At 42.9% G+C, this 18930-nt stretch overlaps 1 protein-coding gene across 4 annotated transcripts in view; it reads left to right on the forward strand.

The window, feature by feature from the left end:
* Positions 1 to 18930, forward strand: part of DLC1 (DLC1 Rho GTPase activating protein) — a 381496-nt gene that overhangs the window by 323521 nt on the left and 39045 nt on the right. The window contains exon 1 of one of the 4 annotated variants that reach the window (XM_032799004.2): positions 5146 to 5233. The exons of 2 other annotated variants lie outside the window; for them this stretch is intronic. Coding sequence is in view for 1 of the 2 variants with exons in the window: in XM_032799003.2 (XP_032654894.1) it covers positions 5593 to 5629 (37 nt within the window). In the remaining variant the exon portion in view is untranslated. Of the gene's footprint in view, positions 1 to 5145; positions 5234 to 5375; positions 5630 to 18930 lie in introns of those variants that run through there. One more of the 4 variants, XM_032799003.2, reaches the window with a different exon arrangement.

Raw genomic sequence — 18930 nt, forward strand, 5'->3', positions numbered from 1 at the left:
GAAGAGAGGCCAGGAGCAGAGCCCCACCTAAAACCTGGGGCAAACCTCTACTTCCCAAAGCCTCCTCCAACCCCCCAAACCTACCCACTCTCCCACCCCCTGCAGCACTCACCAGCTCCCTGCTAGCAGGAACACTGGTGCAGGCTGCAAGATGACGTCTCCCCCTCAGCCAGCCCCACCCCTTGCCAGATCAAAGTGGCAAATTTTGAATTTTTTTAGCACACAGCTGGGCCGTATGTAGCCTGTGGGCTGCAGGTTGAGAAATGCTGCACTAAATAGTCTTGCTCCACCTTCCTCTACGCTCTCATTTCCTCCTGATGCCCCTCTCACTCCCAGACTTCTCTCCTTATTCATAGATTTCAAAGTCAGAAGGGACCATCATGATCATCTAGCCTGACCTCCTGCACATTGCAGGTCCCAGAACCACACTGCTGCATCCCTCTCCTTCAAGATGCCCCTGTTCTTGAAACAGTATCTCTTTTCCTGTTGCTTGTGAAGGGAGCCATGAAATTGACAAGAATGACAGTCAACAGGCACAGACACTGTCGCCCTAACTACTCTGATGTAAGCCCTACGCCCCTTGTGGAGGTGGAGTTGTTATGTTGGTGTAGTAGAGCACTTACATCGGCGCGAACCAGGCTGTAGTGTAGACACTGACATAGTTAGGTTGACATAAGCTGCCTTATGTCAACCTAACTCCGTTGTGCAGACGAAGACTAAGTGGTGATGATTACTAAAGGCATGTTTACATTTACCAGTAGGTCCACAGCTGCAATCGATGCAGCTAGTGTCGATTTAGTAGGTCTGGTGAAGACATGCTAAATCGATGGGAGAACACTCTCTCATTGATTTGTGTACTCCACCTCCCTGAGAAGTGTAAGGGAAGTCGACGGGAATGTAGTGTAGCCACCGTGGTAAGTGGATCTAACTACGTCGACTTCCGTTACGTTATTCACTTAACTGAAGTTGCGTAAGTTAGATTGATTTACTGTGGTAGTGTAGACCAGCCCTAATAGAGTGAAGTAGATTGTGAACTTGTGGCTAAGGTTTAGATTAGAGATTCAAGAGATCTGGGTCAGACTTTCCGTGTCACCTGGGCAAATCAGTTAGAGTGGGATCGAAGAAGGGACTGAGGTGTTGTAAAGCTGAGTGCCACAGCACCTAACTTTTAAGTGCCTAAAAAAAGTAACAGGAATAAGACTATGATCCACAAAGCCTGAGTTCAGCACCTAGGCTTCCTATATAATGAATGGGAGGAGAGTGATGTGATCCAAAAAAAGCCAGCACACTAGGTGGGGAGCCACCTAAGCTAGCCAGTGGAAGATGCCAAGGAAAGAAATGTGAGCTAAACTCTGCCCTAGATGCCTAAGTCCAGGCTGATGGGAGGCACCTATCTTCTGCTTGTGATCCATGCACAGGAACCCACCACCAGGAATCAGGCGGTTTAGGCACCTAATGAGTTAGACACCTGCCTCGCTCCACATAAAATGGCCAGATGAGATGATAACTTCTGTAGTTATAAGATAGGGAGTGGAACCATCTCCTCCTCTTCCTCTGGCTGAATTTTAAATGGGACCTGATCCAGTAAGTGTGCTCAGAGACCATCTAGAGATCAGGTCCCGCTCACAACTTAGGTGGCCAAATACCTGTCTTCCTCTGGTTCATGGGCAGCAGAGTGCAATCCCCAGGGTCTTGAAATTAGGAACCTAGAAAACTTTTACAATGAACAGTTAGGCACAGAGTGAGTTTAGGTGCCTACAAGATTAAGTGGCCAAGTGGGAGTTTTGTGGTTTACAGTGGTGCCATGCATGGGAACTTGGGCACCTAACTCTGGAGTTTAGGCACCTAAATTGCCTCATTGATCACACCCTTAATCGTTCTGTTCCTCAGTTTAGTCAACTGTAAAATGAGGATAATAAGGCTTGTCTACACTGCCCCGCAGTTCAAAGTGCTGCGCTGCAACTCCCCTGTGTGGATGCTGCAGATATGAACTAAAAAGTTCCTAGTTCCCATTAACGTATTCCTAACAACACAGCACTTTGGTATGCATTGTTAGCCACACCTCCATATTCCAAACCACAGGCAGCGTAGGCATAGCCTTATTGACCTCACAAGGCTCAGTCTAGTCATGGATGTAAAGCCACTTCAGATCTTTGGATGGAAGGTGTTGTGTAAATACAAATTATTAATTATTTGTATTTAAATGAGTGCAACATATATTTTAGGATCATGGCATGTGAGATGGGTGAAAAGAGGATACCTCTTTTTTTCTTTATAGAAGCCATTCATAAATATGAAAAAAGTACTACAGGCCCAATGGAAGTACTTGTGTAAGTGCTCACTAATGTAGAATTGCATAATTGGACCCTAAATATTTCATCATTTATAACTCACATTTATGAATGGTACCTTCCCAGCCTTGTCTACACATGATTTTACTAAAGGGGTCATTTAAAACCAATGTAGTTGAACTGGTGCAACACTTACATCGATTTAAATCAGCCTTATATCCATTTAAGCATTGCTCTGATCTTTCAGATGCAAGCTAAAGCAATATAACTAGTACTAAAGAGAGAGACTTGTGACCACACAGAAGTCTTCCCAATTTAACTTAACTCAGTTTATAACCAATTTAAATAAAACTAGTGCAACTGCTATGTGTAGACAAGTCCTAACTTTCAACAGGCGCATTTCAGCCTAGTTCACAGATTACAAGAACATCAATAAAATTGTATTATTCTTAAACCTGCCTAACCTTCTCCCCAACCCCTCATACCCTGGAAATTTGAGGAAATGTTGTCTCGTACAGTGCCTTTCCCAAAAGTGAAGGTCTTTCATAGGCTCTCAGACTCTAGGTAACCTACTTTATATTCTTCTTTCCTTTTCTGTTGCTTGTTGCAAAGGTATCTTATTTTCTCTCTTTTCTCTAAGTCAGACTGCCAAAGTACAATACTCTTCCAATCCTTGCCATGCCAACCCTGTCATTTCCTTGCCCTGTAAAAGCTCAAAGGTGTACACAACAAAGAGAGGACAACTAATTATAGTGGTATTGCCTTGCCTGTTCAACAACAGGAAATGAGATTCCCTCTGGAAACGTAGTATAGGTCTGTCTTACCTGCATTACTTGTGTCCTCAAGACTGAGTGGAAAAAATTACGTCAGGGGTACCAGAACCCCTAAGGGACTCATGTTTTATGGGCCAGACCTGCATTTTAAACTTACAACCTCCTGCCATAGAAGAAGCATTCAAAAAATGCAGGTAAATTCAACTGAGCCTATAAGAGTTGGAATTAACTAAGATAAGAAGAGGTAATTGACTGAGCCACTAATGGGTGAAAAGTGAAGCTTGAAGATATAGTGCAGAACCATGCTCTTGTGAATTAATGATCTGGAACAGTGTAGGGGTTTCCAGAAACAACACTGTAATAGCCAACTTACCAGTTAGCAGCTTGCTGAAAGAGATGTGTATTCTTCAGGCAGATCGCCTGTTCAGGTACTGCACTTTATATCTGTCTGACCACAGTGCTGAAACTACAGCTGGAACTTCAAAAAACAAGAATTAATGTAAAATATGCGGCTGATTTGGGATAAAATTAACCAATCTCAGTCTTTGATGATATGCAGACATTTTCAAAATTTCAGTGCTCTTTTACGTGCTCATCGCTTTGCAACTGCTCAAAGTACTTGCGCATGTTCTGTATCATTTTAAGGGTCAAAATGTGTTTACCAAAAATGGGTATTTAAACGATCATCAGAAAATGTAAAAGGGACTAGATGGCTTAGGAAATTGTTATTGAGATACATAGCCTTTCATGGTTAGTTATCACTCTATAATGACTGTTTGGTAGCCACTATGAAATGTGTTTGGTGGTCTCTCTCCAATTCCTGATAGATGGCTGTCCACATCTCAGAAAGCACCACCCTAATTGACAACTTTTTAATAATAAATCTTGGCAATAAAGCCAAAGACTGAATGTAGATGGAAATGCAGGTGGGATCCTCGCCTTCATCAGGTGCTCATTCCAGACTTGGGGCCTAACGTACCCACTGCCCTGGATTTGGAGCTGGATCCAAATTTTGCTGCTCCGTAACTAAAAACTGTACACTATCTCCTACTCATAACAAGGAACATGCACGATACTCAGAAACTCAAACAACACTATCCTATACAGTAACATTTATTGGATTTTTTCAGAGCTGTGCCCATTGTTTCTTTTAATATAGAATAAAATGTATCCCACTATAGTGAGCTGTCATTACAAGTTACAATATATATATACTAGAAAATATCGTCAAGTAATTAAAGCAGCATTGACTGTGTTGACCTTTACTTTTTGACAGTTGCTATCAGGGAAATGCCCCTAAAGCCCACTGAACATGGCTCATGCTATGTCTAACATTTCAAATATCTACAGGTTAGGACTTAGGAAAATAAGCACACAACAGATGAAGGCAAGCATACAACAGATGAATCAGTCAGCTTGTAGTCAGCCTCTAGAGAAAAACAGTGGATTGCAAACATTGTGAGCAAGAGTGTTGTCTATCCCTGTGTGGATAGGAGGGAGGTTTGACTTTTTAATCCTTACTTGGCTGTTGGTAGTGCCCTAAATCTGAGCTATGCCAAAATTATGTAGACTTATAAATCAGCTATAGGCTCCCAAACAGCTGAACTTTATAAGCTGTTCCGTGTCTGACTGGCCCAGGTATTGTTGCCACCCGTAGGAAATGTTTAGAAACTTTCCCTGGTGCAGACAGGGCTGTAGACACCCACCTCAGGGCTGGTGCTGGAGGAGCTTTGTTGAAAAACTGGAGCTGGGACCCATCTGAAGACCTTAGCTTGGGAGTTTGCATTTCCTCTGCTGCCTTCTCTACCAGGCACACCAAAGTGAGGAGTCCTGGAGCCCCGGGGTCTAGGGCCATGCCCATCTCAGGGCAAAGGGGAGGGGAGGCAGTTTCATAAAGAAGGTAATTGTACACTACAGTTGCCAATTCTGGTTGGATGTATTCCCGGAGGTTTCATTTTATGATATAATCTTTAATTAAAGATTAATCTGTAATTCCTGGAGAGGCAGGGGCAATCCTGGAGGGTTGGGGACCCTATGCAAAGCTCTCCAGCAGGGGCTGGGAGAGCATTCTCCCTGGGGAGCTGCATCTCTCCACAACGTCTCCACATCCAGGCCCAGCTGGGGCAGGAAGGGAGCCTCCGACGCGCAGGAGACAAATTGAGGCACAAGGTAAATGATCAATCCTGACCCCCTCTAAGAGAGACATCGGGCGGGGCGGGGCAGCAGGGGGCGTGGCCTGCGGTTGCCCTGCCGCGGTGCTGAAGTTTATGTAGGACAGGGCGGAGGGGAGGCTTTTTCAAACTCATCGCAAGGCAGGAGCGGAGGTTCGCGGACCTCTCCGTCAGCAGCGCGCTGGGGCCCGGCAGCTCCCCGGGGAGCGGTGCGGGAGAGGGGGCGATGGCGGAGGGGCGCTGGCGGAGGGGGAGCGGCGGCGCTTGCAGTTGCCAGCCTGCTCGGTGAAGGGCTGGGAGAGCGACGCTGGGGAGATGCGCTGAGGTCCGCCCGTGCCGCCCTTCGCCCGGCCCTTGATGTGCCAGGCGCCGCCGGAGACCATGATTCTGACACGTAAGCTCTGTCCCTGCGCGCCTGCAGTGGTGGCCCAGCTGGTCCGGCTGGCTTCTCTCTGCTGCTGATTACTCGTGTTTAGCCTGTCTTACAGCCGCGGCAGGCAGGCGGGGGACCCAGATCCTGACCCCCTCCCTCTCGGGTACGGTAGCCTGTCGTTACTGCACTCGTTAGCTAGCTCCTCATCTGTGGGCTTTCACAGCTGCCTTGGCACCGAAAGCCCGTAGCTTTTCATTGTGCCCCTCTAGAGAGAAAACGCGAGCAGGTTTTACGTTGCGATCGCTGCGATGTGTTGTCCTGCTGCTGTTTAATGCTCGGGGGGGGGCGGGGGGCGGGTGAAAATGACTTTCGTCCAGGCAGCGAGACTGGGTTGATCTGGGGTTAGGGGAGGGAGGGGAGGTTGCGTTAAAACACCTGGAAATTTCCCTTCTGCTGCAACAAGCCTGATCCAGCTTGAGAAGATCATCGATAGGCAAATGGGTTCCCTGCCTGGGTGTGATTAGATCAGTGTCTCTTGCTCTTGTTGTGCTAGAGGAAGGGGCGCCTAGCATAGTTGAAAGGGTGGGGAGGCTTGTCGGCGCAGACCTTTATCTTGGCACGTACACTAACAATTAGCAATTCCTCGGTGTCTCCACTCCCCTCCCCCCTTTACATTTTGGTACGCGTATTTCCTAACGATCTAAGATCCTGTGCATCCTTCTGGCTTGCTTGAGGTTCAAAATCAAGTTTCAGTCCGCTACTGATGTCCTATTAGTATTGTTGTTGGCTAGGTTCCCTCTTTCCCTCAGTTATCTACTGAGTTAGAAAGTTTGGGGTGGGGAGGTTGTTGTTTTTTTAATAGCCATACTGGCAATATTTTCGAATCTCTTTCTAACTAGGAAAAGAGTGTTTGTTTTTAAAACGCAAAATAGGTTCAGGTGCTGGAAAGCCTCAACTAGCAGTTGACTTGGTTTGGAAATTTGGCTGCAAATGTTAGCTTCTGTGGCTGGTGACATACCAGGGCAATAGCCAAGTTTGCAAAATGTAGGTTATTAAACTTATGAAAAATCTGGTGCTGGTTTGGACTAGCAAGACTGAGGGGGCTTTTCTTGAAACATGCTTTTTTATTAGATTGCTTAGAATTTGTGACTTTCAATTCTGAATGAAAATGTCATAACTCATAAAGGAAAGGAGCTTGGTGTAATTGAACTGTGCCTGAGGTTTTTAAAGGGCACTACAGTTGAAATAGTTAAACCAGTCTTTTAAAAGAAAAAAAAGTGCCCAGGAGAAGGAAGCATATAGTTTCTTTTGAAGTTCTCAATAATTAGTCTGATGGCTTCAAGGAGCCAGATGACTCCCTCCTGTGCTGTGGTGCCCAAGCCCATGATGTCATGACTGGAGCCTTTGATCTCTTTCAAGGAGCGCCTGCCCCCCTCCAAAGTAGTAAACAACCTCCTATATTTCTAGCACAAATAGAAAACAAATTCTTTTTGTTGTCAGGTTACATTTCAGTACTACCCTCCTCTTTTTTGCAAATAGTAACTATTCACCAAAGACTCACTTCTACCATAATTGTAAAGCTGCTGAACAATGTGTTTCCATTAAGCTAATGAACACGGTACTACAAGTTAAAGGCATTTACGATTAGTGTGACAAATCTTTTTTAACTCTATTCTTGTAAAAAAATAAGTTTTACAGTGCCACCTACACTTATGGCACTACATAAATAATTGTTAATATGCCAGAAGGTTTTGATTTCCACATCATGTGGCAACAATTTTTAAAATGTGTGGATCTGTGGGCTGAGGGAATGCATCTTTATCTTAGCCATCAATTACAGATGCATTTTTGACATGAGTAAGTGTGACCTATTTGAATTCTCTGGCCTGATCAAGAAATTCCCAGCAGCAAAGCGGTGAGATACCAAGTGTCAGGTTACATTTTTAATGCTGTTTTGTGGAGAACTAGAGGGAAGATAATAGCCAAACAGATTGCAGAACAGCCTCTGAATGTAAATCTATCAGCAGCTCGAAGTTTGACTAATTCAGCATCCATCTGGCCAGCAGGCTATTGCTGGTCCATAGCATAGATAATTGGTATTAGGTTCCTCCGTTAATTCAGCCAGTTTGGTTTGCCATGTTGCCTTTCAGGTTGCAGCAGATGGTAGCAGTATCCTTTAAGTCACTTGACCTGCATTTCCAATAAAAGGAAAAAACTCGATGACAGATTAAAGTATGGAGGAGTGGGATAGCCTGCTGTTTAGCAGATGGGCCCAGAGGTTATTTCAAGACTTGTCTGAGACATTGCTTAAGGTTAAGATTCCTACATTCAGTTTAGGTTCTGAAATATGTTATATGCAAAGAATATGTATCTATTATTTTATCAGTGCTTGTGCACTGACAGTTTATGATGAATCAAAACATTTTGAGATCAGCTGCATTCAATAACCTCTAGGAATCCCGAGACCTATATGACATGTAATAAAACAAGTTCTCTTTGCTCATTCTTCACCAATGGAATGTCTGAAAAATGCAGATATGTTATGTTGGTTTATGCACATAGAGAGTTCTAGTTCTTTTTGAGCGATACCAGCTGTCACTAAAATCATGTTCTAAATAGTAGTTAAAAATACAGAAGGAGACGTTTTTGTTTTGTTTAGATCTTAAATTTCAATTACATACCCAGCAGTTTTAGAATGTACAGGGAAATATTTGAACAGTACATTGCATTGCAGCAGAGAACAAGATCTGAGGCTGAGTATGTTCTGTTCTCAGGCCCGGGGCCTTACCGGCCGAAGTTGAATGCTTTTCTTCTGATAAACAGCATTGTAGCTGCCCCTACTGGACAATGGAGTAATACTGGTGCTGACTATAGAAATCTGAAAGTACTTGCTTGCATACCATGCATACTGAGCCTCTTGAAAAAGGAAAAAGTGTGTACCACCAGTGCTTCTGTATGCTAATCTGTAATGCTGTTAACCTACATATATAACATGTTTTTGATACCCAGTAAGGGCTTTCTAGGTTGCTGATCTTCTCCAATTGTACTTTGAGTTATAAGCAGGGAGGTTGAGGGAGAGTGATCATGCTTGTATTTCACTCTTCCTTTCAAGCAGATATTTTTCATGCTACAAGTAGTTCTTAGCTTGCATATTTATGCATTTTGTAAATATTTAAAGGTGGGGTTTATGCAATTTAATTTTTTTTCCTGCCCAAGAGTACCATGATGTAGTGAGTTTCTAGGGGACCCACCCTTTTTCCATTGAAGTCAGTTGGTGTTTTGCTATTGACTTCAATGGGAACAGGATGGGGCCCGTGGTCTGTAAAAGGAGATGGAGGAAAAGAGCCCCTGTGTTGAACAGGATGGTCCAGTATTGTAAACAAGAGTTTCTCATGCTTAACTATCTTTCCTAGCAACAGGAAGAAGGAAATGAGGCTATGCAAAAGGACCCTGACAGGCTCCAGACAATACTAGCCCCACCCTAACATTCACGCTATGGAGCCAGAAGACTTACAGAAATAAAAATAACTTCAGATGTTTCCCCTTCCTCCCTGTGCATATTGCAGAAATATAGCCAAATCAAACGGTCTGCAGCTCACAAAGAGAACTGTTTTGTTGTCCAAGGACTGCATTGTGATATAGGGGTAATAATATAGCCTTAAACCAGGGGTTGGCAACCTGCAGCATACGTGCCAAAGGTGGCACGCTAGCCAATTCTTACTGGAATACTTGCCACCCGGGGTCCCGGCTGCCGGCTCTGCTCAACCCATTGCCAGCCTGGGTGAACGGAACCCCCAGCTGGCAGCAGGCTGAGCGGGGCGGGCGGGGGTCCTGGCCGCCAGCATCACTCAGCCCACTGCCAGTCTGGGGTCCCAGCCATCGGCCCCACTCAGCCTGCTGCCGGCCTGGGATACCAGCCGCTGGCCCCGCTCACCTCGCTGCTGGTCTGGGGTTCCACTGCATTAAACTGATAAGATCTGCATTTTAATTTAATTTTAAATGAAGCTTCTTAAACTTTTTAAAAACTTTGTTTACTTTACATACAACAATAGTTTATTTATATACTATAGACCTATAGAGACCTTGTAAAAATGTTAAAATGTATTACTAGCACATGAAACCTTAAATTAGAGTGAATAAATGAAGACTCGGCACACCACTTCTGAAAGGTTGCCAGCCCCTGCCTTAAACGATAGCATCTTGATTGGGCATTACAGTGGGTTTTCTCTACAGACTGCTCCTTACAACTGTCATTGACAGACTAAAATTTCCTTCATTCTTTAATTCTGACCATTTTTTTTAAGTTGGGTAGCTCTCAAGCATATAGGTAAGAAATTTGACAAAATCAGCTGGGCATTTCTGGAATTATTTCTTTGACTTGTTAAAGTGAAGATAAGCTTCGTCATAGCTGAGATGAACTGCAGAATTTATAAGCTCTCGATCCAAGAAGCGACCATGAATTTCAAACCAGCTAATCCCAGTAACGTTAGCAATTCCAGGCATATTTCTGACTTATCCGTGGGCTTTAGCAGGCTAAGGTAGACTGTAAATAATTCTGTGTGGTTCAAGATGTCAAGATGGTCTTGTTTATTTTTTACTCCAAGGCTGATGAATATAGAGGAATGTGAAGGCTGTTGCTTTTCCAACAGAGACTGACTGAATTAGTGGAGTGGGTTATGTTATTTAGGCCAAAGATCTGACCACAACTTTTAGTTTGTTCTTTCATTCTCCAGTGAATACCATGTCTCCAATAAAATTGCTTCTGAGTCTGGAATAAGTTGCTATGATATATCTTTAGTCTTTTTGCTGTTTGAGGAAAATCACAACCTGTGTTTCATCACTGATGAGATGCATGAATGGGGCACAGGACTTGAGCTTTGAAGTCTTGGTTCTTTTCCTGGTTCTGCTTGTTGTGGACCTCATGCTGGCCCACCTTACTCTGCAAATAGCCCCAATGAAATCAGTGGAACTACTTGTGAAATAAGGTACTGCTTGACACGAGTATAAGAGTAGTAGAGTCAAGTCCCATGAGCCAACTTACTTAAGTTCTCTGTCTCAGTTTCCTTATCTTAAAATTGGAGATAGTAATACACACCTCTTAAGCACTTTAACATCTGTGGATGAATAGAGCTGTGTAAGTACTAAGCATTGTTGTTTGTTATGAAGGATTTTCTTTCAAATAGTATCCGAACTCCAACAGAGGTGTATGTGTTTCTCTTGAGAACAATTGTCATGGGTCACATGGGATTATGACATTTTCTCTCAGAAATAGACATTGCACCCTAGCCCACTTATGGTCAAGGGGGAGACTATCAAAAGCACCCAAAGGATTTAAGTGGACTATTTTTCCATTGACTTTTCTGAGATTTGTTCACCTAAATAGCTTTGGTGCTTTTGAAAATCTCCCTCCAAATCCTCTTCCTTGCATACAGCTGAAGACCACACAGAGGAGAGCAGGTATTTAAAAAAAAAAAAAAAAAAATCTGTTGGAGTCTGTAGTGGCCATATATCTTCTAGAGCTGGAGTCTGTAGTGGCCCATATTGCTATTCCATGGCAACTACTGCAGCTTCCGGGTTACAGAAACCCCTGTGAATGTATGTCCGTGCTATGTGAGGAAACGGCCAGTGTCACAGATGCTGTGGCTGTACCTCTCCCCAAGCTCCCCATACACACTAAGAAGCAAAGAGTCTGTGTAACACACCACTGTTCTGTCCCATCCAGTGACACTAAGGTAGAGAGAGAGAATGAATGAATGAATCTGCTCTACAGCCTTAGCTAAGAGCCAGCTGACTTTTAGCTCATGCGGTAGAGGCTCATACACTAAGCTCCTAGAAGTCCCAGGTTCAGTCCAGCCCGCCTGCCAATGACTGGGGTCTGTCAGGGTTACAAGTGGGGGTCTTGTTCAGGATTTCAGCTGGGAAGTCTCTGAAGCTCAGGATTTGCTTCCTCAGCTAAGTTAAGTATGTAACTCTCACACCTTCTGGGTGTAGTGTCCTGTTGCATCTAGTGGCACCGAGACTACTTAGAGAGAGAGTTAGCTAAGGCTGTAGAGCAGACTCATTTAAGAGCTAGCTGACTTTTAGCTCATGTGGTTGAGACTCATGCTTTAAGCTTCAGAGGCCCCAAGTTCAATCCCACCCACTGACGACCAGGGTCTGTCCGTGTTACACCTGCACTGGATGAAGTCCTCTTCTTCAGATGTGCCAAAGTCTCCCTGTCCCCCTGCACCAGATCAGTGTCTCCACTGCATTTAGTTTTTACTGGATACAAGTTTTGGCCTTTAGTTCGGTAATATTAAGCAAGGTATTTTTCAAGTGGACTTTGTTATTTGGCTCTATAGAAACCCGTTGTTATAACTCTCTCCGTAACATATTTGAAGTTTCTATTTCCTAAACGCTTGTTCCAAGAAAAGCCAACTTGTCACCTGGCATGTTAAAAGAGCAATTATGGAAGTTACCTTATCTCAGCCTTGCAGTGGCTTTTGTGAGCAAGGCTGTCTTCCAGGAACTGCTCCTGAGTTTATCAGCCATGTCTAAATGCTTTTAACTACAACAAAATCTGTACTTTTATCTTTGACTTATATAGTAGGAATTTGTTTTTAATCCTCAGATTAAATAGTGTAGCCCACTCTGATATCTGTTAAAGGAATGGCCTCTTAAAAGAGCAATTTTCATGGGATGCAATCAAAACTGTATAACTTCATTATAAATATGTATATTAAAGGAATGTGTCTTGAAGGAAGACACATTTTGGGTAATGGGAGTGGTTGCACCAAACACTAATTTAAAATACTGAACCCTAACATATGTATGGTTTAGGGCCCAGACCTTTCAAGGGTCCTGGATTTCACAGTATGCGCCATATTCTGGGTGAATCAGCCTCCTTGTGTTGCAGTACCACCAAGCCAGAAGAGTTACTGTCCAAATAGCCTTTGTTTTAAGGAGTGTTCACCCAGCTGGGAGCTAGGAAGCCATAATTTCAAAGCTCATCTCTTCCTTTGACAGGTGTTTATATTTCTTCAAAACACTTACTGTTGAGCATTTCTGTCAGAAGTGGGAATAGAGAGCAGATCCCTAATATAACAGAACTAAGTCTTGTCCACTCAGCTATGCTGCTTTTCAGAATGAATGTGGCAAAAATGTGTGCTTGGCTGGTCTATCCCCAAGCATTGCTCTAACCACTAGCTCACAAAGTTCTTCTAGACAAAGAAATGGAATCCTGATATCCACAGTCTCACGAATAATTGTATAAGCCATTGGCAAAGTGTGTGGTGTTCCCTGCTAGGGGCTAGTCCCCATTGAGAATAACAGTGTAACCAAAATGGAAGAGGTCTCTGCTGTAGATATGAAGGGCCTGGCTTCAAATTGTGCTGATCGTGTGTGTATGGGTTGGGGGGGGAAGTAGTATGTGACTACATAGTTAAAGATTGTGTGATAATGCATGACTAGTATTATGAATTTATATTTTACTGGCACCTACGGGGCCAGTCTGGGGATTGAGGCCCCACTTGCTAGTCCCTGTACACTCATATAATAGCCCCTATATTGGCAAGGCTGAAGACAGGTGGAGTGAGACCTGACTAGCGAGTGCGCAGATACTTCTCTTCTGAGTCATTGTGACAGTTGAAATCAGCTGGGGGCTGCTTTCAGTGGTCTCTAGATTTGAAATCTTGATCTCTGACGCAGGCATTCTCAGTGGAGGCTTTATGGCTGTGGGACTTGTTCGCTCCTGCTCGCCTGAGTTTGCTTGCTGACCTTTTGCTTGCAGTACAAGTTCCTGGTTTAATCTTGGCCTAGACTATGCAGGTTTATGGATCTTGTAGGTTGGGATGTTTGGGGGGCAGGTATGTTGATGGACTTGCAGTGTATGTCCAGATGCCATAGTAAGCAGGCATTTTTGTGGGAGTGGAGAACAGGGATGAGGTTTTCTACTCCCTCCATCCATTTGTTCTTCTCCACTTTTACTCCAAGTTCCTTTGAGAAGGACTGGATGTTTCTCACTCTGGAACCTGCCAGCACGGTTCCTTTGGCTGGCCAAGCACAAGAGGCGACTGTCTGGTGTTTTCCTCCTTAATAATTCTTTGCACGCCATCATCTTATGCCAGTGGTAGGCAACCTGTGGCCTGTGGGCCACGTGCAGCCCGCAAGATGGTGTTTACATTGACCATCTGCAGGCATGGCCGCTCGCAGCTCCCAGTAGCTGCAGTTCACTGTTCCTGGCCAATGGAAGCTGCGGGAAGCAGTGCAGGCTGGCTGCTGCTTCCCACAGCTCCCATTGGCCGAGAACGGCGAACGTCGCCCACTGGGAGCTCCGGGAGGTCATGCCTGCGGACGGTCAATGTAAACACTGTCTCGCAGCCTGCCAGCGGATTGCCCACCACTGCCCTATACTATTGTTCGATCAATAGTCAGGCCAGATAAAAATCGAAGTGTTCAAATTTTTTTCCATACCTCACATGGATGCTCATGGGATAGCCCTTCCTTAAAATCTCAGGGAGGGAAGAACCTTTTTAGCACATGAACACAATAGTTCATTGTAAAGAAAACATACAGATTATAATAGTCCATTCTAAACAAACTTGTTAAATAAATTTTGGTTTTGGTTATTTGCAGCGTTGGAGTGTACATCAGATTACACCGTATTTTAACTTGTTTTCATGCCCTCTTTATGTGAAGGGAGGGATGTACACTGTTAATGTGGCCAACATGCAATAAACATATGTGAATCACTGAAGTTCCAGGTGTACTGCTCTATGGTGAGTTGTGGTGTGTGGTGACAGTGCCTCAAGGAGGATAAAATGGTCTTTTCTGATTTCTTCACTACTAAAAAATCTGTGTTGAATTAAGGATTAGGCAGAGGAGACATATTCATGCTTCCAGGTTTTGTGCATAATCTTTATAAAAGAAACAATATGTACATGTGAGTGGCCTGTAATCTTCAGTGAGTAGTGCCAAAATACCAGCAATGATGATATTTCTCCCTGCCCACCCCACACTCTACTTTCAAATTTGTCAGTGGGGCAAACTGATGTGTAGTTGGTTTACTTTTAATAGGTTGGAAAGAAAGTGATCGTTTTTGGCAGCGCCAGGTTTTATTATTTTTATCCACATTTAGGAAAATCACATAAATCACTAAGAGCTCGATTGTTCGCAGTCATGGTCAGAATCTGTGGGGAAGGAGATGGAGATAGACCATAATGAGATTACTTACCTTTATGCCCTTGCACTTCTGAAAACAAGGATTGCTCTAGGCTAGCACCCAATCCAAAGCCCTTTGAAGTGATGGAAAGACTGATTTTCAGTGGGCTTTGGATCAGGTCTTAAATGAAACTGAAAATTTTACATTAAAATCAGTTTCCTTTTCTTTGCTAATCCATGTCCCTATTTTTAGAGAGAGAGAGAGAGCGAGAGAGAGACTGGCCTGAAAAACTTTTGAAATAATTTTGTATACCAAGGACTTTGGAAAAGAGAATTTTGATCATGAATCAGAGGATCCTAAAAATCTGGTTCCTTTCATTCTTCTCTCTTCTCCCTCTATTACCACAATGAATTCCGCACATTTTCTGTTGCTTCTCCAAATGTGGTGTGGTTTATACGTAACACGAACAGCATAGTTAGAGCCTTGCTACAGGGTTCCAAATATCTCCATAACTTAAAAATCCCCTCCAGTGCTTGACACACAGCCAGTCAATAACACAGGAAGAGTGTTTTTCAGTTGTCATCAGCTCATCGAGGAATATTTGAGTGGGATTTTTTTTCTCCTCCTTCTAGGGCTTTTATTATTAGAAAGCAGCATGTTTGTTCGAAAACCCCAGGCATTGCTAATCTGAGGAAGGGAAAGGAGGTGGTGCCACACATCATCCCTTTCAAAGACCTTACACATTTTTTTTCAAAAGTGTTTGGCAAGAAATATAGTGAAAATCAAAGAAATCTGTACAGGCATCGTTATTAGTTTGACTTGACTATTGAAGTATGCAGAGTTAAATGGAGATTACATACACCCCAGCTGAATGTAGATCAAAATAGGTTGAAGCAAAGTGAAATTCAAGGGTATATTACAGTAGTCAATTTGCAAAATTTCTTGTGTGTTTTTGAAGATGCAGAAGAGGGAGGAACCTGCAGGAAAGGCTGTATTTTTAGCTTTTCTTCAGACCCTGCAAATTAAACACAAGGACCAAATTCATCCAATCTCAGTAGTATTAATCAGGGGTGAATTTGGCCCATGGTGTTTTAAAAAGTATCAGTAGTGCACACCTACAATAAAAAGGACACTGTATAATTAAGTTTAACTCTATTGTTCTATCACTGTTATAATAAGAATTAACACTATTAAAATCAATCTTTGAGCAAGAAACTTTGTCGGGCTTTTCAGAATTATTTTTTGTTTGAATGTTCATAGAAATTTTTAACAAATTTCAACATTTATATTAAGATAACTGATAAAATACTGATTTTTTTTTTTCATTTGTGTACATTTTGGGGTTTTTTTAACTGTTGACGCTTGCCAAAAACCAATGTTGCTTTCTTGGAAGGTGTGCAGCACTGAACTAATAGTTCCTCTGCTGCGTTCATACTAAGGACTGTTTAGTTTTGAGAATTTTGTCTGAGGTTATGAAAGAGAATTTGTGGGTGTGGTGATCCTGGCCTGAAAGGTAACTTTAGAATGGAAACCACCAGTAGTGTTAGAATGGTCTGATCAAACCTGATGTTGGATCCATGGTGTAACTTCATAAGATTTGGCAGGAATGTAATTCAAATACCCAGAAAAATGTTTGCTTTCCAAATTGCACTGGGGTTGTCATTTTGCATCCTAAGAGGGACAGGCATTAACATGGGACATCTTCTGCCAGAGTATAAGCCTCTGCAAAGTAACAGTTCAGAGCTTCTTGAATAGTTCAAGACACTGGTTTGGTACTGACCAGAAACTTTCCAAAACAGTGCCAAAAATTACAATGCTAACAATTTTAATGGGAGAACTGCGGGGAGCAGAATCCCTCTGTACTGCATCCATGCAATATTAAATCCAGTACCTTAGAGAATTCTGTGTATTGAAGTAATTGTGACATCAGTTCTAGTATCTGACATCACTAGGAGTCATGGGGGAGTTAGTTTTGGTTAACGTACATCCTTGCATAGGTCTCTTATGGTAGCTAGTCCATGAAGGTTATTTTGTAAACTATTTTGCAAAAAATATTTTTTGGGGCAGGAAAGGGAGTCCTTAATCCATGAGCAGACTAATAGTTCTAATTTTGAAAGAAGAAGTGGATTTTTTTCCCACAGCTTCCCCAAGTATTTGTGTTCCAGACTCTGATCTCAACAGCAAAGCCAAGCTTTTGGTGAGATCTGCTGATATTAAACAGCGGTGATTCTGTTCTACTTCATAGCAGCTCTGTAAAACCAGCCACCTTGAGGCAGCCAAAAGGAGTGATAAGCAGAGCTTCACTGATGTTAAAGGAGCCAATAAGACCATACGAGTGTCTTAGTTCAGGTCAGGGGAAACCATCTGCTTGGAATAATTACTTACATTCTATTTGGTGCTTAAAAGGGAGCTGATTTATGTCTTTCGGCAGGTGTATGAGGTTTGCACCTTTGTTGCATGGGGCTGCAAAAGTACCAGTGTGTAAACCTTTGCTGAAAGTTGATGGATTCATGGGAATTATAAAAACCTGAAAGCCATTTGGGAGTTTTGGATAGATCAAAATACTTTTTCTGTCCTGTGTTCAAATAGATGGTAACTGTTGAGAATTTTCCTGTTAAAAAGAAATCAACCTCTGCATCAGGATATATACAGTTTTGGTTTTTATAATCTGGTACCAACAAAGCAAAGTCTGTAGACCTCTTGAGCATTCCATTTTGAAATCACAGTGTCAAATGATATGAGAATTAAGGGATTTTGCCCTGATGCTTTAGTATTGTAAACTCTCATCTTAAGGAATCAAGACATTGAAGTTAAATAAAATGAAGGGAGGGTTAAGAATTCCTGTTCATATTTACTACTTTGGAGGAGGATTGGGTCATCTTAGCACCCCAGGAAATGTGTAAATGTGGCCTAATAATTCCCAGCCCCACACGAAAGGAACTCCTAACTTTAATTTAAATGTATAGGTCTGCTCTGTGAAACGGAAACAGTTTTATTTGTTAGTCTGATAAAAATTTCCTGTTTCCTCCTTAACACATTTGCCTGTTATTTTGCTAATAGAAAGACCAAGAATAAAGACTTCATTGTGTTTCCTTTGTATTTTTAGTTTCTAAAATAATTTCTTATGTATTGGGAAATTTAAAAAATGTTTTTCACACCAAAAGGTTTCCATTGCTTGAAGAGAAGTAGCACAGGGCAGATTCTGTCTGAAGGGCCACATGTAAGTTCACATATTTCTTGCCATGGGAAAATACTGAATTTTGTACTCTAAAATAATGATTTTTATTGACATGAGCATTTGAATCTCTTGCTAGTGGCAGACTTCTTACTTTAAAAAGGAACTGGCACATCCTTGCGACATGGGCAGTACAGGAGCTGCACTTGTCTGTCAGACTGTAAACCAGTGGTGGGCAACCTACAGGCTGCATGCACCCCATCAGGGTAATATGATTGTGGGTGTCATAGTATAATTCCCCACTCTGAACCTTAGCCTCCAAAAGATGGGGTACCAGCGTTAATTTCTCTAAGCGTAATTACCAGCTTAGAACCTGTAGCGCTGCCACCAACCAGGAATTCCAGTGCCTGGTACACTCTGATCCCCCAAAACCTTGCCCGGGGACCCCCCCAAGACCCAGACCCTCTGGATCTTAACACAAGGAAAGTAAACCCTTTCCCCCACTGTTGCCTCTCCCAGGCTTCCCCTCCCTGGGTTACCCTGGAAGATCAGTGTGATTCAAACTCCTTGAATCTTAAACAGAGAAGAAAATGCACCTTCCTCCCTCCTTCTCTCTCCCCCTCCCAGACTCTCCCTGAGAGAGACAGTAATCCTAACACAGAGAAATTAGCCTCTCTCTCCCCCTTTCCTCCTTTCTCCCCACCAATTCCCTGGTGAATCCAGACCCCGTCCCCTAGGGTCTCACACCGGAATAAAAAAAAACAATCAGGTTCTTAAACAAGAAACTTTTAATTACAGAGAGAAAAACAATTATTTTTGTAAATTTAAGATGGATTAGGTACAGGGTCTTTCAGCTATAGACACTGGGAATACCCTCCCAGCCTAAGTATTCAAGTACAAATTAAAATCCTTTCAGCAAAATACAAATTTGAACTCCTTCCAGCCAAATGCACATTTGCAAATAAAGAAAACAAACATAAGCCTAACTCGCCTTATCTACCTAGTACT

This window comes from Chelonoidis abingdonii, chromosome 5 (genome assembly GCF_003597395.2).
Source record: "Chelonoidis abingdonii isolate Lonesome George chromosome 5, CheloAbing_2.0, whole genome shotgun sequence".
In the NCBI taxonomy this organism is placed as follows: domain Eukaryota; kingdom Metazoa; phylum Chordata; order Testudines; family Testudinidae; genus Chelonoidis; species Chelonoidis abingdonii.